At 31.5% G+C, this 26,979-nt stretch overlaps 1 protein-coding gene across 2 annotated transcripts in view; it reads left to right on the forward strand.

Annotated features, from left to right (window-relative positions):
* Nucleotides 1–9,034, forward strand: part of LOC100256709 (UDP-glucose:glycoprotein glucosyltransferase) — a 72,268-nt gene extending 63,234 nt beyond the window's left edge. Inside the window, exons 29-37 of one of the 2 annotated variants that reach the window (XM_010659381.3) lie at nt 46–141; nt 3,995–4,059; nt 5,532–5,634; nt 5,754–5,912; nt 6,041–6,181; nt 6,313–6,356; nt 6,452–6,566; nt 8,111–8,263; nt 8,374–9,034. In XM_010659381.3, coding sequence (XP_010657683.1) covers nt 46–141; nt 3,995–4,059; nt 5,532–5,634; nt 5,754–5,912; nt 6,041–6,181; nt 6,313–6,356; nt 6,452–6,566; nt 8,111–8,263; nt 8,374–8,553 — 1,056 coding nt within the window. In that variant the 3' untranslated portion in view covers nt 8,554–9,034. Of the gene's footprint in view, nt 1–45; nt 142–3,994; nt 4,060–5,531; nt 5,635–5,753; nt 5,913–6,040; nt 6,182–6,312; nt 6,357–6,451; nt 6,567–7,405; nt 8,071–8,110; nt 8,264–8,373 lie in introns of those variants that run through there. The other variant, XM_059741367.1, reaches the window with a different exon arrangement.
* Nucleotides 9,035–26,979: the final 17,945 nt, after the last annotated feature.

Consider the following 26,979-nt stretch of genomic DNA (forward strand, 5'->3'; position numbering starts at 1 on the left):
GTATGATGTGAAAACTGAAAACCATTTTCTTGTTGAATTCTTCAGGGAAATCATGACAGCTGGAACTCCAACCTTTTGAAATGGGCTTCTGGCTTTATCAGTGGTGGGGAGCAGTTGAAAAAGAGTGAAAGCACTTCAGTGGTGACTCTTTCTCTCTCTCTCTCTCTCTCTCTCTCTCTCTCTCTCTCTCTCTCTCTCTCTCTCTTTCTCTAATATATATATATATATATAATATGCAAACCCTCCCTCTTTCTTGTGACTCCAGTCACTCTTAATTTGAGTTCCATTGGAGACTATTAGTGGATTCTAAAGCTCCTAATTACTGCAATTTAACTTTCCATTAGGTTTCTCTAGTTTTAGATCATATAGTATATCAGACTTTTGCCATGGGTTCTGCTCTAGTTGTAACTCAGGTATCATTGATTAAATGCATGATACAAGTTCATGCTCTCATTAATTTTGGTGGTTGTGTTTTGCAGTATTGAGAATCTACCCTCAAAATCCTTCTAAGGGAACACAATCCCCAACAAAAAACTCATGGGATCAAGTTTCCCTTGTCTAACTTACACCTTTCAGTCATGGGAAACCCCAGCCAATCTAGGGTCTCTGTGACAAGGAAACCACCACATCTTTCTTTATATGCTTAATTTTGCAATCCTGATTTAAATGCCAAGGACCTCTCCCATTGGATGAGAACCTTGATATAACAACCTAAGAATCCCCCTTCCCAATAAGATTAGAAATCATCATGGAAGAAGCAATCTTTAGGCCCTCTAAAGGGCTGCTAACCAAAAAAAGGTCAAAATCCCAGCCTTAATAGGAAGCCAAATGCAGCGGACGTATAATAAGCTCAATAAGAAGTCCACTATCATCCTTAATACCCCCTTGAAGGTCCATCTTGCACAAGTTAACTGAGGAACACCCTTCAAAATTAAACTTAAGAAGCCTTATGGGAGTCCACTGGAGAATAGAGCTCCCTTTCTTATCTTCTAAGAAAATAGCTTCCCAACCCATAGCGGTGAAGCTAAATCGATGAACAAGGATCTCTACTAATTGAAATCCGTAGGGTGCTTTTTCTCGTGTATACTTCCATTTGAAAGGTACTAATGTAGGGAAGCTTGGATTACTTCGTTCTTTGACCCTACATCTCATAGGGTGCATGCATACTATTTCTAAGGCTCTCTAGATCTAAGTAGTGGAAACATATGACGATAAAAACCAATAACAACTATAAATTTAGATATTTTGAGTCATATCTGTGATCTGGATGTTCCTAGATTGATTCTAATCTGATGAAGATAGTTCGTAGGCATTGTAGATCTTGTCTGGACCCAACAATCTGCTACCCGATCTCTCCTTTCACTGATCTCTGGCACAAGAGAAGGGTGGTCTTCTCTTTTTAGAGGGGAGATTAGGGTTTTCTGGAGTCTACAAGCCAAGGATGCAAAAGTGAAGCCCTAAGCCCCTAAGGGGGTTTGTATAGGCTTCCCTATGGGTTTAAGTGACTTGAGCCCAACTTGGCCTTAGGTCACTTAATCTAGCCCACTTGGGTTCTAATTAATTAATTAGCTATATTGGGTTCCATTAATTAATTAACCTAATCCAAAAAGACCATTCATAAGATCTAATGCAACTTTAGGTTTTTACCAAAACGCCATTAGCACACTTATGAATTGCAAACCCATTATCCCCTCAAACAAACATACCACCATGAATCAAGAGCTCAAACCAAGACCATTGAGACCCATACTTGGCCTTAGGTCACTTAATCTAGCCCACTTGGGTTCTAATTAATTAATTAGCTATATTGGGTTCCATTAATTAATTAACCTAATCCAAAAAGACCATTCATAAGATCTAATGCAACTTTAGGTTTTTACCAAAACGCCATTAGCACACTTATGAATTGCAAACCCATTATCCCCTCAAACAAACATACCACCATGAATCAAGAGCTCAAACCAAGACCATTGAGACCCATAGGAAAATGCTAAATCCTTTCGAAACCAATTTTGAAGTTGACTCAACACTTTACTAAAGAGAGACAACCGCACTCCAGTCTGCTATGATATTATAACGAGACAAATCTCGGGTTTGTAACCTATTATCCACCACATGCAGACTCCCCATGAATTGGTATGAGTAATCTAATGAGGTATGTGCTAACATCCTTTGAAGATTACCTTTAAGATCTTTGAGTTATAGATCCTCTTATTATATGATCAACTAATAAATTTTAACTCACAAAGAGCATATGTTAAATTCTACTTAATAAATTACTATGACCATAGATTTCCTTAACATATCGATCACCTAAGGAGACATGCTGTTTTAATCCCATGAAATATTACGGTGCTTTTGTCAAGAATGCTTGTTGCTATTGACCTCCATCAATAGTAATACAATCTGTAGGGAACATATAACTACCTTAAAGGTCTCACCCATAAGTCAAAGCCTTTTATTGAGTTTAGCACATGCTCAATATTTTTTCAAGGTTAACAGTTCATATAGTATAGTAGTTTGGTGAATCATGACTACCCGATAGCTAATGTCATGATTCACAATAAGTTCTATCTCATATGTAACTATATACACTAGTGTACTTACTATGGGAAAACCATCCCAATGACTAAGACAAGTTATCCCTTCAATTAGGAGGTAGTGCTATACAACCTTTGTTGGATTACCCAAATCCATGAATCGGTTGTGAACTACTTATCATCTTGCAAAAAACCCATAACTTGGATTTTTTGCACAACTCCTAATGCACCTAAGTTATGTACAATACAAGTGATGGAAGCATAAATGCTCAAATAACCAATTAATACAAATAGGATAGTAAAGGGAACCAAAATCATAAATAAATTTATTAATGAAACTAAATCTGTTATATTATGTCATGTTTTCTAGGGCTCTATCTTAATAGCTGACAAGAAGGGGCTATAATCCATGTATACATGAGTATACAAGGCATGCAAATGCAAAATAATGAAGGAAAAAATTAAAGGCATGACATAGTCTTAACTATGACATCCCAAAGTAGCTACAGACTTTAGGAAGGAAAGATCGCCGATTTCTTTAATAATACTAGACAACAAATACTAGTGCCATAAAGAAACTACCCTTCACAGCTCATTCTGACCTCTTGAGGCCTTCAAAAGGTCTTCTGTTTACTTTATAACATTTTTATACACCCTTGAAGGATCGCTCATCCTTCTTGTACTTGTCTTAAGATAAGTGAAGGTGGTTGTTTCTATTAAAAAAAAAGGTTCTTCTGTTTAACTCTTCCTAAATGGACCAAAGCAAGCATGATAAGAGCTTCATCCATGCCAATTTCACATATTATTCAGTGTTCTCTATATGATGTTTAAAATTCTTGCATTCCTTGCCAACTGGAGGACCCTAATAGTTCTGAAGTACTCTACTTCTCACCTCCTTACTAAAGCCATCATAGGAGATATCATTAATCGAATCTCCTTAGAACACCTGAGACAATCCTAGCTAGATTAAATAACATCTTCCATAACAATTCTGAAGAGATACAGCAAAGGGATTTGGAGGTAAACAAAATCCTCCTCTCCTTGGTCCATCCTTGTTAGGGATTGATAAGGACAAGTGTTTTGAAGAAAAATAGAAAAGGAAAACCCTCATTTCAGTCATGAAGATTCTTCCAAAAAGCAAAATTTCAAGTTGTTAATAGATAATAGATGTTAACTTGGAATCTAATTTGTGGAAGAAATTACCTTTCCAGCTTTATTACTCTAGTCCTGCATGTCCATAATGTGACAATCATGATATGCTGTATATTCACCTGTCATGGTTAAATTTTTTGGCATGACGAAGAATTTGTCATTTATGAATCTCCAACATCGTATCTTTTTCAAAATTAGGCATCAATATCAATTCTAATTTGTGGATATTTTTTTTACTAAGCTTTTCGATGGTGATTGGTGGGACATTTTTTTTTAAAAAAAAAAAAATTCTTTATTTTCAGGGACATGGAAAAGGTGGAAGACGTGGGAAAACGATTAATATTTTTTCCATTGCTTCTGGACACTTGTGAGTGTTTCCTGTCTTTCTTCTTCCAGCCTTCTTTTTAATATTTTTTTCTTTCTATATTTCTCTGAACTTGGACAATGATTTTACTTGTTTGTTAAAATCTTGTTATATTTAATATTGAACAAATCGCATGTTGAGAAATAGATTTATATACTGTACATATATATATATATATATATATATATATATATTTATGCATGAAGGAAACTAATGAACATACAATGAAGGAAACAAAGATCAAGATCCTGGAAAGTGTCATTTTTATGGCCTGCAGAACAATAATGAACTGACCTCATGTTAATATTCAATATGTTATTTTATTTTATTTTTTTGATAACCGTGAATGTCCGGGCCAGCTTACGCGCACCTCGACTAATCCCACTGGGCCCTGAAGTTAACGACCGGGTAAACCTCCAGTGGCCCTGAGGGGACTCGAACTGTTAATATTCAATATGTTATACTCTTATCAACAATTAGTGCAATTACTGAAATTTAAGAAAAAAACTAAATCTTGAACATTTTCATATTAAATATGTAATTTTACACAAGAGCTTCCTAGCACTTTTGCCCTAGGAAATTGAACTAAAATTTATATACGATTTTTCCATTGCTTTTAAAGCCAAAAAGGTGAGGTAAGGGAACCTTACTTCTTCTCAGGCTATGGGTTATCATTTTTGTATAAGATATAAAAAATGATGAATGGAGTAGGGTTGGAAATTCTTCACACGATTCATAAACATGACTTGAAAATGACACAACATTATTGGTTTAGGTTAAATGTAATTGTGTTTGTAATGCTCTTGTCAACTGACTTTACTAATTTATTAAATAAGTCTTTTTGAAGCTAGAGATGTCCAACTTGTTCTACCTGTTTTGACCCACTTAACTAATCTGTGCTATTTTGATACGACTACAACTCCACCTGTATATGACTCATTTTAATTTTTGTATTATTTAAGCACAATTAGGACTTGGCTTGTATTTTAAGCCTTTTTGCCTCATAATCTATTTTTTAAAATCTCAAAAAGAAACAGGAATTCTTATTGATATGCATTAATTTTATTATTTTTCAATAAATTAATTGACAAAACAAGTCAAATTGTAATTTTATTAGTTTGAAATATCAAACAGGTTAAATGGGTTATAACATGTAAGTTAACCAGTTATGTATGAACTATAACAAGGCTTAATCCAACTCGAACTAATCCAACCTGTTTGTTTAATGAGTTATGCACATCGGATCATGTTATCCATGTAATCAACAGGATGTTTTTGTGCCAGAGAATTTTAACCCAATTATTAAATGGGCTGTATATGAGTTGGGCAGATTTCTTTAGAATATCCTTGACACAGTTTGAGCATGACATTTCCATTTCTACAGGGAGGGAGTCTGCGCTAATTCCTGTTTATGTTTTGTTTGTTTGTAGTACCAGAAATTGCTCTGCTAATATTTAATGGTTTGCTTTCTGCAGATATGAACGTTTTCTGAAAATCATGATTCTAAGTGTCCTGAAGAACAGCAATCGCCCCGTAAAATTCTGGTTTATAAAGAACTATCTTTCTCCTCAATTTAAGGTTGCAACCATTTTCTTTCACTCTTCTTTTAGTGTTTTGACTGTCGTTGTTTTCTTCTAAATTAAATGTAGTCAATTTCTTATGGGGAAACTCTCTTTTGTTGTTAACTTTCAATGCAGGATGTAATTCCACATATGGCACAGGAATATGGTTTTGAGTATGAGTTGATTACTTACAAATGGCCAACATGGTTGCATAAGCAGAAAGAAAAGCAGCGAATTATCTGGGCATATAAAATCCTGTTCCTTGATGTTATTTTCCCACTTTCTTTGGAAAAGGTAATTTGGTTTCAAGTCCTGCTTAAACATAGAGTGCTGCCTTGTTTCCATTTCATTCATCTTCTTATGCTTTCCAACTTCACATGCATGTATAGCTTTTCACAATCTATCAATGTGTATATCTGCAGGTTATATTTGTCGATGCCGATCAAATTGTCAGGGCAGACATGGGAGAACTCTATGACATGGATATAAAAGGAAGACCACTTGCATATACACCTTTCTGTGACAACAACAAAGATATGGATGGATATCGATTTTGGAGACAAGTAGATACCCTTCAATATCATCCTCTTTTATGTTTGGGTTCATGGTTCTATTAAGCATGCCATTGAAATGCTGATTGATCTAATTGTCCTACTCTATTGGCTTATATTATCCCTTATTTTTTGTTGAACAGGGTTTCTGGAAAGATCATTTGAGGGGGAAACCATATCACATCAGGTAAATAACCGATTTCATTAATTTCTTCATTTCATGGATTGCTAGAATTCTTCGAGAAAGAACTACAGTTCTGACATGTGGCATACTTCCTCCAGTGCTTTATATGTTGTTGATTTGGTGAAATTCCGAGAAACTGCAGCGGGAGATAATCTAAGGGTTTTCTATGAAACTCTCAGCAAGGATCCGAACAGTCTATCAAATCTTGATCAGGCAAGTCACCATTTTCATGATTATTCAGTATCATCTTCTACTCTCAGTTCCTTTAATAATAATTCAATATATTAGCTTTATAAATTTCACAAGTTTTGTAAATTCTCCCTGTTCTATATTGACTCAATAATGAAGCATCTTAGTTTATCAACGGTCCAAAACAGAAAGAAGGGGCAAACCCACATCACACTGTGAGAACCAAGTGGGTTACCCAAAAAAATGCTGTCAACAAAATATGAAAAATCCCACCCCCTAACATTGTTAGACCATGGTTCTCCATATAGAAACAGAGACCTCAAAAGTATCCGATTGAGACTGGAGGAAGTTTCAATTCTTCGGAGATTTTTCCCTACCTAAAAGAGAAGTCATAAATTCATTATGGAGCCTTTTCCAGTCTCACTCAAGTTCTAAAATGACATTTTTTTGAATTTTGAAACCGATCCTATACATTCAAGATAATGAACTAGTTTGAAACGCTATGGAAGCCAAACATGACTCATTTCAATTACTATACAGGTAAATGAATTTGGTTCCAAGGAACATTTTTTCACTTCTTGAACAAATTACGTCCAACCTTTCAATTTTGATCAGAACTTGGCATTGTTAAAGACAACTGGTGCGCAACTTAAAGGGAAAGACCACTTAGAAGGAAGCCGTATTGGTCCATGTCACATTCGATATCAAGCTTTGAGATAATTTTTTCTATTTCATTACTATCACCTTAAATTACCACCTGTGTACAATTCGTTACTTCTATGTTGTCACCAAAATGACATTTGAGTCTGGTGTGTGGGTTAATGTGATTTAATTTTAATGAATACTCATTTTTATTATGTTAGGCAAAGAAAGAGAAATGAGTTTGACATTGAAGAAGGCAGGGGAAGAAAATTAATGGGACTCATGGTGACTCGTGAAATTGATATGTTTTCTTCCAGTCTGTAAGATAATGATATTTTAGTTCATTTAGTTAGGACATAGCAGCCCTTAAACACATATCAATTTAGTGCATTCATGTAAAATTTTAGCAAACAAGTTGGTCATGTATTATGAAAAGATCATGCTACCTGATAAAATCAGAAACATTTATAAAAATCCTGTAGTGCCCTATCTAAAAAAGTCTATTTAGCTGGTATCAAGATTCTTGTGATGTGTTCCAATTCCTGCGCAAAATACAATGGGGCTATGTTTGTAATGCTGGATTAGAGAATGGGAATGAGAAGTCAATTCCATCTCCTATTCATTCATGTCTTCGGATTGTTTTTTTAGAATGGGCATCTGAATAAAAAATGCATTAAATTCATTGTTATAGAAATCAAATCCTACTTTCACTAGGATTTTGATTCCTTGCTTCTACATGGTATTATGATTCCACTCCATTTCCCATCTTATTTTCGTTCCTATTCTCTCATGCCAAATGCACTCTGAATTCATTCAAGCTCCTTACAACATCTGAATGCTCCATCATTTTATCTTTTTATGTTCTGTTTGCTTGATTATTATTTTCCAAATAATATGCATTGCTCTGATAGCCATCCACATTTCAGGATCTTCCAAACTTTGCTCAGCATACGGTGCCCATCTTTTCACTTCCCCAAGAGTGGTTATGGTGTGAATCATGGTGCGGAAATGCTACAAAATCCAAGGCAAAAACCATTGATCTTTGCAACAATCCCATGACAAAGGAACCCAAGCTTCAGGTAAACATTCATATCCTTGAGCTTATCTTCCCTCTCTTCAAATAACTTTACCACCACCGTCATCACTTCTTTCCCTTTCCATTTCTGTTTGCTCTTTGTCATTCTCCCAGGGTGCTAGAAGAATAGTCCCTGAGTGGCAAGATCTTGACTTCGAGGCAAGACAATTCACTGCAAAAGTCTCAGGGGAGGTGGACCCCCAAGAGCCAGTCACACCTCCTAAACAATCACAGGATCCAATCACTGACAGTTCACCTGAAGAAGATGACCAGGAATCTAAATCAGAGTTGTGATGAATATCCACCATTTTCAGTTCATTAGAACATTTTGATGGGAAACCCAAGGCATTATCCCATAATATAATTTATCCCAAGAACATCCTCCATTTCAACCCTGAAACTGTATGCTTCATTAGGGATTTGCCAGGCACTCCCAACTGGAAGGAAGAAGCAGGCAATGCAGGAGAAGGAATTCATAGGTTGCAGCAGTGGGAAGACTATCAACTGAGGAGGAGATCTTGAAGGATTCTATATTATATCATTCTTGATATGAACTCTCTGTAACAACTGATTATTGATAAATATTGTCTTTTGCCTTGGGGTTAAGAATCCATAGGGAGGTTTCAGTAACTGTGAAGAGGTAGGCTGAGATATTTTGGAGATATAAAAATTTTGAACTGTTAATTTATCTGGAAATTCTTGCAAAGAAGAATGCAAGAAATTTTTGTTAGATATTCCACATTTGATAGCAATAAGTAGAAAGTTTTGTACTCAATGCTGGAATTCTTGGTTTCTCGTCTTTGATTTTATTTGACTCGGTAATTATTCATGGCACACATCTATGTATTTATTCATACTGGGTCATCTGGAACAAGGTAGAAGTATACAAAATAAAGCCATTTCCAATTTGACAAGGTAGAATGGAAAATACCATATGAGTCCAATGGTAAAAATTTGATAAAAGCTAGTGATTTAAAAGTAAAAATCCTTAATATTTGGTAGATTAGCACTCGGGTGGTGTTTATTTTTTTACTTAATTCTAAATAGAACTTTAAGGCTTAATAGTGTTAAATATTAGGTTGTTTGTTTTTGTAGTATTTTATTTTTATTAAATATTAAAAGGTAAAAAAAATCAATGTGTTATTTTTTCTATTTAGAAAAAGCTACATATTTTAGTTTTTTCTATTTAGTAAAAAATTTATAATAAGTCATGAAAAAGTAGAAAAACAAACAACCTAAATTCTAAAATTAAATTGCTTTCAGCAAAAAACCAAAAAACAAATACCACCTTAGTTTATGTTTGGTTCTCAGAAAAATACAAAGGAAAGAAAAAAAAATGCTAAAAATAAAAAAGAAGGTTTTTTCATGTTGGGATGTTTTATGAAAAATATGAAGAAAAATTAAATATAATTAAAAATTTATTTATTTTAAAATTATTTAATTTTATATGAAAAAGTTAAAATAAGTGAAATAAATTTAAAGTGGAATATAAAAATAATTTATTAACTTAAATTTATTTTTATTTTCCTTTATTTTTTTCTTTCTTTATATTTTTCATATTTATTTTCTTTTTCTCCCATTTTCTTTCAATTTTTTTTCAAAAACCAAATATAATATTAATTTTTCAAAAATTATTTTTTTATTATTTATTAAAATAATATAAAAATGCTTCTTCGGTTTATATCTAAACATGAATTGATATTTTATAAAAAGGAAAAGTGTGTTTTTTTACAAAAATTTAAATTATTATCAATAGAAGATACCAGTCAACATTGACCAATTGATTGAATTGTTGCGAGGGTGGGCCTCATAAGTAATGTTGCAGTCATTAGGTTTAGAATAAGGTGTGCCCTTTGAACTTTTTATTATTTAATCAACCTTATCATCATTATTATTACCATTATAATTATTGATTTCACATCCACCACATAGTGACACCCTTTAAGGATAATACATATTAATGATATTGATTGAATAAAGCAAAAGGGATAACTAAATAATTTAGTATTCAATTATGTTAAGCTCGTGTTTTGTTCTCAAATATAACATGTGATAGATAATATATTCTATCCCATATGTGGTGAGTGTTGGGATAAAATAAAGGATCTCCTTATCCTAAATCGAGATATGAGATACATATATTCCATAAATCATCAAGTTGCTTTTTTTTTTTTTGTTAATTTTCTATATTAATCATTTTGTAAAATAAAATATTGACAATTTTTTTTATTAAAGATTGAAAAATATGTATAAAATATATAGTAAAATAAATACTAATATATGTATTATTTAATATAATATTTAATTTATACAAATTGTTTTATATATTTAATAATATAATATTTTTTATTTATAGTATTTTAATAATGGATATTATTAATAAAGAAATAAAAAAACTACTAACTAAATTATAAATTATAGAACGATGTCCAAATAATACTAAACATGTGGGAGATTTTATACCTTTTTTTAATAGCAACTATGTGATGCAATATCATCTTTATTTTAAATGATATTATAAAAAAAAATATTTTCTATTTCATTTGTTTATTTTTTGTTCAAATAAAATAAAAGCTTGAAATATCTTACTGAAGATAGTATCTTATATCATGTCTATTGGATATAATATTTGACTAGAAATGATATCACTTACATTCTGTAAAGTGATATACGATATTGTCTGATATCTTATTCTATTATATTCAATCAATTACATGTAGTATAAATAAATTAATTTGAATTTTATGTGAAGAAGAGAGTTTGAAGTACAATCACTTGATTCAAAATTAAAATCTCAAAACCTAGATCCAACATAATCTCCAATGAACTTCTTTTTCAGGCTTGAACCTATGATTTTCTTAGTAGCTTATCTTTCTAGTTTCTAATTTTATTTATTTTTTTTGTTTTTTTGATTGACTTGCATGATTTACCTTCGGTTTTATACGTCAAGTCAGCTAGTACCTCAAGCTGTTGATTGACCAAAAGGAAGAGGCGATCAAATGCCTATGGCTATCCTTGAATTTGGAGGCTATGAACTAAGCCTAAGTTGAGGAGTCCATCTTGGTCATGGAGAAAAAGCTAACTAAGAAATCCAAGGCATTATCAACTTCCATGGCTGCATTCCAATAATCAACTTCCATTTTGCATGCATAGAATGAAGCCTTTTAAGGTAAGGTTTTTAGGTTGCGTGGAGGAGGTGATGACCCTTTAGAGTCAAGCTTACTTTGCTGAAGCCAAGCTAGAGGATGCTCGTTCATGACTTGTTTCTTTGGAAGACCAACTTCATTTGAGTTCGGAAGAAGTGGAGGAATCCATTTGATCCAAAGATGAAATGTCTATAATTTTAGAGAAGCAGACTTGCACCATTGAGTCACTTAATATGGATGTCACAAAGGCCTATGTGGATGTGTTGGCTACCTAATCTTGCTTGACTAAAGTGTACTTTGCTCAAGTGAAGTTGATCTTCGAGTTTGCAACGAATTGCACCTAGGTTTTGGCATAGATTTGTGAGGACAATAATGAAAACAATGCATAGATGATTGTTCTTCTTTGTCATGCTTTGTCAACATTTGGTAGCTATAGGTTATTCCAAGTAGGAATTGGACTGACTTGGTACCCTAGGCTAAATGCCTTTAAAGGTTTAGTTGCTAAGGGCAGGTATAATATGGTGATTATAGAGAGAGATGCTTCATATGGAATGACTTTGTACTCCAATGCCGTTGAGGGTTTAGCTACCAAGAGCAGGTTATAATAGGGTTGTTTTAGGAAGATCCTTAGCATGGAAGATTTTATACCCTTAAGCTAATGCATTTTTTGGTTGTTAAGAGTCCGTTATTGTAAGTCATCTTAGATGATGCTTGATCTGGAATGACTTTTTATTTATTTTTTTATTATATATATGTAAAAGTAATTGTATTAAAAAGAAAAGTATACATGATGCATACAAGAAAACAAAAAACAAAAAGGCACAGACACACAGAAACAACCATACCTTACAAAGCTCCTAACCAATCTACAAAATCAAGCATCGATAAGGAGTCATCCCCAATATACAATCTTACCCAATCCCAAAATAGATACAAAAAAGAACTTTTTAAAGAATGATTTGAACATCCAAAATTCTCAAAGGTTCTCCTATTTCTTTTCCTCCAAATAGACAAAAAAAAAAGCATAATGAAGCAACCTTCCAAGCCTTTTTCTTTTTTCTACCAATAGGAAAGCCTCCCCAACTCAAGAGTAAACCTGTCATCGAAGAGCGCATCACCCATTGTACACCGAATAAAGTAAAAATAAGCTACCACAAAATTCGAGCTTTCATGATAATCTCTAGTCATTAAGTTTAGAATAAGGTGTTCTTTTGAGCTTTTTATAATTTAATTACCCTTATCATCATTATTGTTATTTGATTTCATATCCACTAGATAGTGTGACACACTTTTAGGATGATATATGATAATGATGTTGACTGAATAAAGTACAAAGGGAAAATTTACTATTAAAGATATTTATAAATGATTTGATATTCAATAAAATTAAACCATGTTTGATTAGTTGTATATAACCTACAATAGATTATATATCATGTTCTATATTTTTATTTGATATTGAGATAAAATAAGTTATCTTGTTGCTTGTTATATCGTATCTTCAACTAAACAATAATCCTAAGTTATTTATTTATTTCTTTATTTTTGTCTTTTGTGTTAATTTCCTATATTACTCATTTTATGAAACAAAAAATTAACAAAAAAAAGTTTATAGTTAAAAAAAGGAATTAAAAAAATATATAAAATATATAATAAAATAATACTAATATATGTATTATTTAATATAATATCTAATTTATATGATTTTTTTTATATATTTAACAATATAATATAATATTTTTATTTATGAATATTTTATTTATGAATATTATTAACAAAGAAATAAAAAATTACTTACTAATTATAAAGAACGCAATTATAAATAATACTAAACATGTGAGAGATTTCACACTTTTTTTAATAGTAAATATGTGATACAAGATCATTTTTATTTTAAACAAATATCGAATATTAAAAAATAATGTATTTTCTTTTTCTTTTTTTTTTTTTAAATTCTCAAATCAAGTATTGAAGATATCATGTCCAATGGATATATATATTAGGATATCTTATATTCGTTCAATTATGCATAGTTTAAAGAAATTAATTTGGAGTTCATTCGAAGAATAGAGTTTGGACTACAATCATTGGATTTAAAATTAAAACTTGGGAAACAAAAGTCTATTTAGAAAAGAAAATTATACAAAAGAAAAAATGAGATATTCTAATGATAACAAAGACCATAAAAACAAAAGAGGGAAAACTGAAAAAGGTTCATGAAAAACATGTTTTCGAAAGAAATTTTAAAATATTTTCTTTAATTTTCAAACAAATATCAAAATATTATCAATAAGATCATATATTTCCATCAAATGGAAGTAAGAAATTATAGTTGCATCCAGCAAATTATATTTGCTTATCCATTGGTGAGAAACAAAACTTTTTTGATAAATTTTATCAAGATTATGGAGAGATTAGAAGAGAAATGAAGGAAGAAGAATAAGATAATTTAGGAATTTCATTAAGGGGAATTTTTGTCCTAGAAATATTTATCATTTAGGTGGATGTAAAGATCAATTTGGTGGATGCAGATGCACTTTTCCTACTATTACGGAGGCAAAACAAGTAAAATATAATTCTAAATTTCTAATAAAACAATTCTAATAACTAGAAATCCAATTGAACCATTGAAAAAAACTTAATCAAAACTTGGATCCAACAGAAACAATGAACTTCTTTCTTTCAAGCTTGAACCTATAATTTTCTTATAAGCTTGGCTTGAAACTCCATCTAACAAGCTAAAATTCAAGTCGAAAACTTCTAATTTAATTTGATGGTGTAAAATTTAGTAAATTATTAAAAATGTATTACAAAGTAATAAAAATTTATGGTTTAAAATCATATACTTATAAACTCAATTACAATAATAAAAGTCGTTATAAACTTTACTTTATTTTGAATTTTAATAAATATAATATAGAACAATTTATCTTAGTTTGTATTTTATCAATACCTTATTTTATCATATAATTTTCATTAATTATAACTTAATTTTAAAATTTATTATGCGAAAATTAAAATTTAAAAATATGAATCCATAGTTTTCATTAATTATAATTTATTTCACTTTCTTGAAATTGGTAAGCAACTTTTGATTGTAACCTTCATCTATAACACATGAGAAAATGATTAGAGTGAGATGGTTGATTTGATCGACCTTTCTTTGATGATAAAGTTAGTTATGAACAATAAGAGGGGTTAATAGATGTATATTAAGAGAAGGACTAAGACTTGAAATTCATCATACCTTGGGATGCACCAATTATATGGTTTTTATGGTCTTCCGTTTGTATTAGTTTGGTAAGTTTGACTACATTGACTATTGAGCGGCTTACGTCATTATGTACTTTATCAATGCATTGTCAAACACTCGTTAAATAACGCTTATTTTATGGTATACAACTCTACATATATTGTATTTACTAGGTTTTGTATGCCATAATTTTAGTGTGGAGTTAATCACATTTAAAGCTTGTTTTATTACAATTAATTACCATTGCTAGTCCAAATGCTACCTTAGGATGGGACGATCATTATGTTGTTGTCGGGCTCAAACCATCTAGTCCTCTTTTGACTCATGCCTCCTTCCCCATTCTACTATTGCTAGGTTGAATGCCGCCTTGGAAGGGGACAATCATTTTGCCATTATTGAGCTTAAACCGACCTAATGGTCTTTTAAATCGTGCCCTTTTGTATAGCATGTGTTGCTTGGTATAGGAATCCTACAATTTCCTCCCTTAATTCTACCACTACTATTTGAATTTCACCTTGGGAGGGGATAGTTATTATGTGATTGTTAGCATTAAACCATTCAATCATTTTTTTACTCATGTCCTCTTGTAATATGGCATGCATCATTTGGTTTAGGCATCTCTACCCCATTTAGTGTTTCCCATGGTAAAGTTATGAGTGGGAAAATAAAAAAAAAAGTGGTTTTACAGAAACCATAGATTTGAAAAGATTTATAGTAGCTACACAATGATTGTACCTACTTTGGTTATTCCAACAACCATATTTAGTGCCTACATAAAACAATTTCCAACTTCTCTATTTTTTATTTTTTATTTTATTTTTTGCTTCTATCAACTACAATTTAAGTTTCTCTCTTTGTTTTTTTTTGCTTCTCTTTACCTTTCTTCACCAAGATAAAATGTTAGATTTTTGCTTATTCAACTTGTCATTATCGCATCCTTTTGAATGTGAAGGATTTGGGTCTTTTGCGCAAAGATGAATTATGGCATTTGCATCTTCGAGAGTGTTATGTTCTGATGGACCACCTAAAGGCAAGGCTTTGCTAGCCATTATTGTCATTTTTGTGTCATTTTTTTCTCTTTTGTAAAGGTAACACTCCACCATTTCAATTTGAACACTTTTACTATTCTAATGGCAATTGTGATCATGAACCTAACCTTAAACGACTTCATTGAGGTTAGATAATTGATCCCCTTATATTAAGTCAACATTATAGTATTGAGACATTTTATCTTTTTCCCCAATGATGGGGCTTGGAGCTTACTTTCAAGAATCTTTGATTTAAAGAAGAAATAGGTGCACAAATATTTCTTCCTAGTCGAAGGAGATTAGGAGAGACTAAACGTGCCAAAGAATGTTTTTCTAATGCCTTTACTTGAGGGTGGTGATGGTATGGTGATCTTTTCTTACTTTTTTTTTTTTTGTTATTGTTATTGTTTACTAAGTTGATTTTTTAAACATGCCAAGTGGCTTATTTGACATGAAACCTAAGAAATTTGTAGCCTCTCTAGTCACAAAAGTTCACGCCTACCCGATTGATCTATCTCAAGATAGATCAGGGTCTTTTCTCATCACCTCTACAACTCACTTAAAGGCATTGTCACATTTACTCCTATGACATCTCTTTTCCTGCTAGTGGATCTAGCCATTGAGGGGTACTTTTTTTTATACAAAGCTCTCTCATTTATTTTGGAGAGGAAAAAACAAGTGAATCTATGCTGCATTCTACCCCCTCCTTAGGTGGGAGTGAAACCTGGTCTGTCCAAGGTCAAGGTGAGAAGCTTATGCTTGTTTTGATGAGATCCATATTGTTAAAGGAAAATACCACCTTTAAGAAATAGACAAACACAAGATTCTTGGCATTTCTAACATTGAAGAGCAATAACTAATGCTTGATTCTACCTCTAGAGAGATCAAAGTTAAGGCTTCAACTCCTCATATGGTCTATTAATCTCATTATCACCCTTAGAAGATGGACAATCACGAGATTACCATCATTTCTAACATTGAGGAGCATAAGATCCTAGAAGAAGGGTTATGTCAAGGAATGTTCTAGGTAGCGAATAAGATCCTTTAAATTTTGGACTCTTAATCTCTTAAATTTAATTGAAATGGTATAAGCATTCTTTTACTCCTCTTTTGGTTGCTTATTTTCTAATTCCTAACCTTTTTTTCCTATTCTTTTTTTATTGGCTTGTGTGATTACTTCCAATCTTATGAATTAAGCTAGCTTGTAAGTCAAGCTATTGATGAATTAGAAGGAAGAAGCGATCAAGTGCTTATGGCTATCCTTGAATATAGATGCCATAGCTCATGGCCAAGTTGAGAAGTCCATCTTGGTCATGGAGAAAAAACTAGCTAAGAAATCCAAGGCATTATAGGAGAAAAAAAAAATGTGGTCGTGTTCCAATTGCCAACTTCCATTTTACATGCAAAGAACAAAGCCCTTCGGGGTAAAATTTTTAGGTTGCGGGAGGAGGTGATGGCCTTTCAAAGTCTAGCTAACTTCGCTTAAGTTGAGCTAAAAGATATTGCTCATTTTTTACTAGTTACTTTGGAGATCTAACTACACTAGAGTTAGGAAGAAGTGAAGAGTAGAGAGGGAACCCATTCAAGCTAAAGATGAAATGTCTATAATTTTGGTGAGGCAAACTTGCAGTATTGAGTCACTTAATGTAGATGTAACAAAGGCTTATATGGATGTGTTGGCTACTTAATCTTGCCTGACTGAAGTGTACTTTGCTCAATTGAAGTTGACCTTCGAGTTTGGAAAACATATAAGTTGTACTCAAGTTTTGGCATAGATTGGCATAGAGAACAACAATGAAAATGATGCATAAATGACTATTCTTCTTTTTCATGCTTTGTCAACATTCGATAGCTAAAATGTTGTTCTAAGTAGGTGCTTAGCATGGAATGACTTGGTACCCTTAGGCTAAATGCCTTTAAGGGTTTCGTTGCTAGGGGCCAATTATGATATGGTTAATATTCTAGAGAGATGTTTCACCTGGAATGACTTTGTACTCTTAAGCCAATGCCCTTGACAGTTTAGCTGCCAAGATTAGGTTATGATAAGGTCATTCTTGAAGATATTTGACCTATAATGACTTTAAATCTAATACCCTTACGGTTTTGGTGTTAAGGGTCAACTATGATAAGGTCACTTTAGAAGATGCTTGATCTAGAATAACTTTGTACCCTTAGACTAATGCCCTTGAGGTTGTAGCTATTTAGGGCTAGTTATGATAGGGTCATTCTACAAAGATACCTAATCTAAAATGACTTTGTAACCTTAGGTTAATGTTCTTAAGGGTTTAACCTCTAGGGTTTAGTTGTGATATGGATCTTTCTAGGAAGATGCTTAGCTTGGAATGAATTTGTAAGATTTTACTTGAAGGTTTATTTATTAATAATATTTCTTCATATCAAAAGCATATTAGAATTAGGGTATTCCTATTCCATTTAGTTGCTCTAAATAGTACACTCCTATGCCTTAGACTATTTGAACATGGTATGAGCCTTTCCTATTTGGTCTCGACTTGCCTTTTATTAGGTCCTTAACATTCTCCATGATCCTTCATTATAGAAATTGTCCTTCATGGAATTGTCTTTCCCAAATCTTCAGGTTAAAGGATGATGCCACATGTTGTTGATAAGTAGTGATCACTTTGAGGGCGACTACTTCTTATTGTTTTTTTAGTAGGTTGAACGCATATCCTATGTTCATAGGGTATGCGACATGTAGACATGTGGATCACTATTGCTATCATTGCTCATATGTTAATGCAAAAATGGTTTCCTCGTTAGCTTCTCTTTTAATTATTTTGTAGGCTTAAAGGATGGTTGGTATTTTCTTCACCAAGGCATTATTAACTTTATCTAGTCATTTTGTGAAGCAGTTCACGATGGTTTTGTTGGTAACCTTTGCTTGGTCGTTACCCTATGAGTATTGTGGTGTGGTATGGCATTGAGGTTTGTTATCCCCAATTCCTTGTAGAAACTCTTAAATTATTTACATTTGAATTAGGCCTCATTGTCATGAGGGCATATGATTCACACTATATTTTTCCATATGAACTTTGGTATGTCTCCCATTTTCACCTAAGAGTGAGCCTTAGCTTCTACCAATTTGGTGTAATATTTGGTGGCTACAGTCATGGACCTTTTCTAGTAGGGAGGATAGATAGAAGTTTAGTTGTGTCCAATCCCTACTAGACGAGTGGCCATAGCACGACTTGGATCATTAGTTCTTCAAGGGCTTTACGTTTAGCAAGGGTGAATCATTCGAACATATCACACTTCTCGATTTATTGGTGAGCATCTCTTTACATAGTTGGTCAATAATAGCTTTTGGTTATGCCTAAGTGATCCATGGTTTATACCCCTATATATCCTCTATAGATTATTTCATGCATTCTTTTTTCCTAAGATGTATTTTACTACTTCCATTGTAAGGTGGAAGAGGCCGATATGAGCTAGTGAAGGAGTATTTGTACCATTCCCTTTCGATTAATGTGTATCAAGCCCCATTTTGCCTCAATTGTTACACTTCCTTATGATTCATTGGTTCTAAGTCATCCTAAAGGTGTTGTAGTATGCACATTGGGGGTCATCCATCCTAGATCTTATGCTTAGACTTGAAATAAATCTCACATCTCTTTGATACTAGGGCATTCAATGAGTTCTAAGGGTACACTTACCTTTATTGATATTCTAAAAAATGCCTCTATGGCTTGGGCGACTAGCTCTTTGAATCTATTCACATAAGATCTATGTTAGGATAACCTCTTGAAATTTTTAGGATCTGAATCTATTCATATAAGCTTTGAATCTATTCACATAGGCTCCAAGTCTATGTTAAGATCTATGCTACTTTTGATCAAGACCTTCGTCTACAACAAAAGAGAAAACAATTAGAGTGAGGTGGTTGGTTTGTCGACCCCCTCTCCATGGCTCAAGTTAGTCATGGAAAGTAAGAGAGCTTAATAAATATAAGAGAAAAAAATAAGGACTTAGAATTCTTCATAACTTGGTTTACTTCAATTATGCAGTTTTTATAGTGACATAATCATATTGGTTTGGTAAGTTTTATCATGTCAGTTATTGAGTGGCTTACATCATTTTATACTTTATTGATGCATTGTTAGACATTGGTTATAAGATGCTTATATTGGGATTAAGCCCCTAAAAACAAGACATGATGTAACAAAGTTAAACTTCATTATCCTTAAACTATCACTTTTTATGCATTAATATCAATTTGAGCATTCAACTCATATTTCTTACATTGAACATGACTTGGGTGTATTGTGAGTTGCATAAAGGAAACGAATCATGAGTTCTTTATAAGTAGATAAGTTATCTATAATCAATTTGTGGATTTGAGCAATCTAGTAGAGAATAGTGCATTACACCTTAATTGGAGGGATGACTTGTCTTGGCCATTAGGATGAGTTTCCGATGGTGACTGCACTAGTGTATGTGATGTACATTGGATAAGACCTACGATAAATTAAGACATAAGACTATTAATTACCATGATTCACCAAACTACTATACTATATGGACTCTCGACCTTAAAAGAATGTTGAGTTTGTACTAAAGTTAATAGTGATTTTGACCTATGGGAGAGATCATAAGCTGATCATATATTCCCTGTAGATTGGGTCATTATTGATGGAAGCCGGTAACAATAGGTATTCTCAATAGAGACACTATAACATCTCATGAGATTGAGATATTGTGTCTCCTTGGATGATCTAAAAGACATGTGATCTAGAAGACTATGACCATAACATTTCATTTAGTGAAATTTTGACACATGTTCCTTAGAGTTAAAGTATATCAATTGATCACATATAAGTGATATCTTTAACTCAAAGATTGGAGAGGTAATCTTGATAGGTGATAACACTACTTTGTTAGAATACAGACACTAGTTCATAGGGATTCTATATGTAGTGGATAGTAAGTTATAAACTGAAGCTCCATCTCATTGTAATTTTCATAAGGTATTGGAGTGCAGTTGATTACCTTTAGTAAAATATTAAATCAACTTCAAAATTGGATTTTGAGGGAGCCAATACTCCTATGCATAAAGGTGTTTTGGTTATTACGTAGGTTGTATAGGGTGATAGTGAACAAGTTCTTTGGATTGGACTAATTGATTAATTAGATAACCCTACATGGTTAATTAATCAATTAGAACTCTTTTTAGGTTATATTAAGTGACTCAAACCTTGGTGGGCTCAAGTCACTAAAGCCTAGTATGGGAACCTTATATATACCCTCTTAAGAGTTAGAGTTTCCGAGGCTTTTGGTGAGATAATTATCTTTCATCTCCAAAGAGTGAGAAGAAGAGCATAGAATTCCTTCCCTCCAAAGCCCACACTTTGGAGTATTAAGATCATGGTTCAATTCATCGGACGAAAGAAGATCTTGGGTGTATAAGACCTCTAGACTATTCAAGCACATCCTTCATTGTAAGAAATTGATCAAGGAACATCCAAATCTAGGTATGATAACTATTTTCTTTAGTTTATTATTCTATATGGTTGTTATTGCTATTGTTTATGCTAGAATAGGTCCTAGAGAAACCTAGGGTAGATTTGCTTGTACTTATATGATCTAGGGTTTGGGAACATAGAAATCTAGGATTCCCATCAACTAATATCAGAACCCTAAGATAGGTTTTTGCTTGTCAGATCTGCTTTAAGGTGTGCTAACTCTATTTTACAGGGTATTTTGATTCATCCCATGACCCAAGGATGAATATATGGGATAATTAAATTTGTCCATGATTTTATTTTGATGGTTGTAATATGATGGTTCTAATAATGTTTGGATTGTTTGTTTTCTAGAATGAGTTGTAATCTCCGTATTTAAGAGCATGGATTTTTTTTTAATTGATTGTAAAAATCTTGTTTTTATTTAGATTGGTTGTAAACTCTTTTGATGGAGTATAAGATTTTTATTGTAAAAATCTAGGTTTTATCAATCTTGTAACCAATAGAAGGCAAGAAAGTGATCTTGTATGTCAATCATAGCCATCATGACTTCCACTTCGACCAAGGTAAGTTTTTGGTGAAGGAAATGATTAGAATTTGCAAAAGAAACAACCTTGGGTTCACTTGAAGAAGATGCAACACTAAAGTGCTAGGATTAGCACTTAAGTGGCTCAAGCATTCAAGCGATCCCTTAGGGCGCTCGAGTGGTCAACAACTGGAGGCAACAATAAGGAAGGGGCAGTAGCATAAAAAGATAAAAAAAAAAATTGGAATTTTTGTAATAGATTAGGGTTTTTTTTGTATAACTAACTCTATTTTGGTAGTAGGATTATTTTGGTCATTTGGTAATTTATATTCTTATCCATATTTAATTACCAAATATGCAAGAGGATCCTTAAGGCCATGAGAATTATTCTTTTTAATTTCCTTTTATGCTTGGTATGCTATTAACATGTGAATATTTGGTATTCCTAAGGTAAGTGAATTTTCCTATGATTTTTCTAAATTAGATAACTTATTAAATTGGAATGTGCTAAGTTATTATGAAATCTTTAAAGAAATAAATCAATTTTGGAAAAATCCATGATAAACAATTAATGATTAAGAAAACCTACCAAGATATTTGTTTAAATTTTTTAAAAATGATTTTGGATTTTTCTTAAGAAAATAAATTTTCATGAAAAGTTAATTTCTTTATTATTATTTTTCTTAAAACTTGTTGTTGAAAAATGAAATTGCTATTCCTTTTTAGATTATGCACTTGGTTGGATAGTGGTTTTCTAGACTCTCTCCTCCTGAGAGAAGGATAACTACATGTATCATTTGTCTTCTAGGCTCTCCCCCTTTGAGGGAAGAAGAAAATTGTTTTTGTGGATATGAATAGTCCAATAATAAAGGAATAAGAGAGAAATTCTTTTAGAATAAGAGTCCCGATTTAAGAAGAAAATAATGGGTTTAGAAAATCTCATGACAAAGAATTTATTTTAAGAAATTTTAACAAAATATTTGTGCAAAGTTTTAGTAATTTAATGGAGATATAAAATATTTTGAAAATACATTCCAAAATGAATTGTTTAATTCTTTTAAGGAAATAAACATTTTTTAGAAGTTTTTTTCAAAAAGAATGTTTTATCCATTAAGGAATTACTAAAAGTTGTATTTTTGGTAGTATTTAATGGAATAAATTATTATGAAGTTTTTATGAGAATATTTATTTAAGTTGGAAATGTGTCGAGGAATAAAAAAAGTAGATTAATGAAAATTTTGAATATGAGAAGTAAAAGTTCCTTTAGCGGGTAAGGTGTTGCTCCTAAGATTTTCAAAATCTTATAAATTAGTAATTTCCTTATTATATTAGAGTTTCCAATTTTGGAAATAAATATTCTGAAAACTTTAATTAAAGATAATTTATGATTAAAAATTTATTACTAAAAGACTTAGGTATTGTTTGTTTTTTTACTTAATTCTAAATAGAACCTTAATACTTAATAGTGTTTAAATATTAGGTTGTTTGTTTTTGTAGTATTTTATTTCTATTATGTATTAAAAAGTTAAAAAAAAAAAAAACTAGTATGTTATTTTTTCTATTTAGAAAAAGTTACATATTTTGGTTTTTTCTATTCAGTAAAAAGTTTATAATAAGTTATGAAAAAATAGAAAAACAAACAACCTAAATTCTGAAAACAAATTGTTTTCAACAAAAAGTAAAAAAAACAAACACCACCTTAGTAATATGATGGTTATAAATTTCTTTGAAGATATTTCCTAGATAATATATTCATTAATTGGATTTGTGTAAGGGAATGAGACTTTTATGAAAATAGTTTTTAAAATTTTGAGAGAAGGGTTTCATCAAAATTTATTTTTTAAAAAATATTTTTATTAAAATTTTAAAAATTTCTTGATTGACATTCTCCAATTACATTGGATTTCAAATTAGAAAATGAATATTTTTGGATAATTTATTCATTAAGGTAATTACTAAAGATTTAAAATGCTTTTATTCAAAAGATAGAGTAAGAGTGGGCCTTAGGTAAGCTCACAATCTCCATTGTTGAACATATTTTGATTTAGGTTCATCACCATACCAATGATGGGTTTGTCTCTTCATAAAAAATAAATAAATAAAAAATAAAAATCAATTGATGTTATAAAAAGTGTGATAGATTCGGAAATGATTTTAAAAGTCATATTTTAATAAATATCTTTTAGAAGTGTTGTATTTTGTATTTGTCAAAAATCCGAGGTAGAGTTGCTTCTATAAAAGAAGAGCCACATACATATACTAATTGGGTTCAATATTCTTCATATCAATCACTAATCTCTACATTGAATTTGATTGTCTTATCAAACATTACTGTAATGCCTTTACACTCACCCACCTAGATAAAGCAATATCAAAGCAACAACCAACTCTAATTATTTGAAAAGATGGCACTTCTCCAATTATCTTTTGGGTATCATATTTCCCGGGAAACAAACAAACAAATCCATAGAGAAAAAAAAAAGGTAGGCCCAAGGAGACAATGGTTCCAAATTCTTCATTTCAATAGTAAAATTGCTAAATATTAATCTTATATGGATGTAAATTTTGGCCTTTGTTAGATCATCTGCAAAATAAAGCTTTTTATCAATTATACCAAGTCAAATGAAAATGATTTTTAAAATTTTACATCTATTGTTTATTTTTATTTTTTAAATTTTAAAAAAATGTTTTCTTAAATAATATTTTATACTCACAAAGAATCCAAAGAAGGCTATATGGAAGAAATACTTGATGAGAGCAAACTAATTCTATCTTAATTAATTCTTAAATTAAATAATTTTATTTGAGGATTCAAATTGTTTCATCACATAATAACACCTCTTCTAATTTTAGTATTTATAACTTATGCTTTGTAGAAAATTTTAACCGACATAACATATATCACCCATCCATTAATCTACAGAGGACATTATTATAATGATTAAGATCAAAATTTATGTAAGTTAATTTCATTGGCCTTTTATGAGATTTTAGCTAAATAAATTTAGCTCCTATTGGTTTGAAATTTCATCAAATGTTTTCCTTATACTTCTCATTTGATATTTTCACTTCTCCTCTAATTCAAAATAAGGGTGGTATTTGACAAATTTCAAACCACTGAAGGCTCGTTATATTTAGTTAAAATTTCAAAGGAGGCGAATGAAATTAACCCAAATTTATATTAAATAGGCTAAAATTATGAAAATGCCAAAAAATATTGTAGGCATCACATCAAACCAAGCTAACAAGGAGGTGAGTTGATGAATTTTCAAACCAATGGAGACTAGTTATTTTTAGTTAAAACCCCAAATGAGGCGAATGAAATTCATCCAAATATTTATTAAAGAGGCTAAAAATATGAAAACGCCAAAAAATATTGTAAGCATCACATCAAACCAAGCTAACAAGGAGGAGCTCAACAAACTCAAATGAATCAAATTGACACTCAATCTCAAAACTACTTAGATTAATGTCATTAATTTTGCATTAAGCCAAAGCAATTTGCAAAACTAGGGTTAGTCGAATATCAATGTGCTCCATGCTAGTCACATTTGCCATTAATGAAATGTTCAAAGTGTATGAATCACAATATGCTTGGTGGGTGCAAGCCTGAATTGGTAATGTGACTAGGAAAACATTAGTTTTTTGTTGTAGGATTTGTTGTATATATATCCATGTATAGCATCACCACCAAGATGATTATATGCCATCCAACAAAGCATAATTTTAGGGCAACACGGCAAAGTTTTGGGAAGAATAAATGGCTGAAAGCAATTCTCTAATAATGGTTGTCTACCATGCTCACAATTCATGTAAATATGGTTTGCTTTTGGTCTAGCGTAGATATTGTCAATGACTTGTACATGCTCTATATAGATATTCTCGATTTTGGACTTGATTTAAAATGTTATTTACAGATATTGGACGAGATAATTGTGTAACAACATTATTTGCCAAACTTTTTTGAAGGAGATGTGATTTTCTGATACTACAGAATGATCGATGTAGATATTGTTTACTTTGGATGATCAATTGACTTTCATATACAGTCTTAAAAAATACTTATACATACCAAATGATTGGTTATTTATAAGAACGAAAATTATATATATAGATAAATATCTAGATTGATAGATAGATATGAAGTTTTGTCCAAGGATTAGTAGGGAAAGGTGGATTAGTATGTATTGGGAAAAGGTGAATATATGCTCAAGAATGCTATTGGGGTTTTCTTTGATTCCTAAAAGAAGGAAAACCAAATGTATGCACTAGTGCAAAACTAATGCATGGATGTATACTGGTGACAATGTGTACACGATTTGGATATATTCTGGGTAGTGACAAAAGATGAAAAGCATAGTATTTGCCTAGCTTTTTAACATGGAATTATTGTCTGCAGGGCTCAGATTGAGGTTTGGTTAGGGGCATCAATGAAGGGTATTTCATGCCATGGCCACTTGGAAATAGCTAGATACCTTTTTTCTTTTTCTAGTATTCCAGTATGGTAATGGTGTGCCTTATGGTCCAATATCAGAACAATGTGACTGAGAGGGGTGCCCAATGTTACCATGTTTGCCAACTACTATAAAGAGCAGGTTTTTTTTTTTTTTTTTTGGAAGAATAAAAAAATAGAAAACAGATTTTATTATCAATTATTCCCAAAATAGGTTTTTAAAAATTGTTCTGAAAACTAGTGTTTTTCAAAAAATATATTTTTTATTTTTATTTTTATTTTAAAAAAAATAATTATATATATATATATATATATATATATATGGAGAATAATTGAAAATAAAATATTACACATAAAAATTATTGTTTAAAAATATTTGGAAACATAGAAAAACAAATTAAGAATATTTGAAACTTTCAAATAAATTTTTATTCCTAAAAAAAAAAGATCCAAAAACTAATTTTTAAAAATTTGTTCTAAAAAATTGTTTTTTCGAGCATTGTTTTCAAAAATGTTCTCAAACAAACCCTAGTAATGGAATCAATAAAAACCCACAAATTAAAACCTATATTGGTTTGAAATGAATCTAATGATCTATTATTGTGAATAAATGATTTACTCTCAGAGATTAATCAAGAAATGGTTTCATTTACAGTGTATTGAACCAAAATTTCTCAATTGATTTGTTCATTTAGTGTGCAGTTGTTTCATTCCTCACAACCCTAGATATGCACCAAAAGTGATATACCTTGGGATAATTTCTTCAATCACATCACAACAGACACCATGGTCCCCTCAAAATCAAATGTTACTGACTTCATGTGACTTGGTTTGTTG

This window comes from Vitis vinifera, chromosome 12 (assembly GCF_030704535.1).
Source record: "Vitis vinifera cultivar Pinot Noir 40024 chromosome 12, ASM3070453v1".
In the NCBI taxonomy this organism is placed as follows: Eukaryota; Viridiplantae; Streptophyta; class Magnoliopsida; order Vitales; family Vitaceae; genus Vitis; species Vitis vinifera.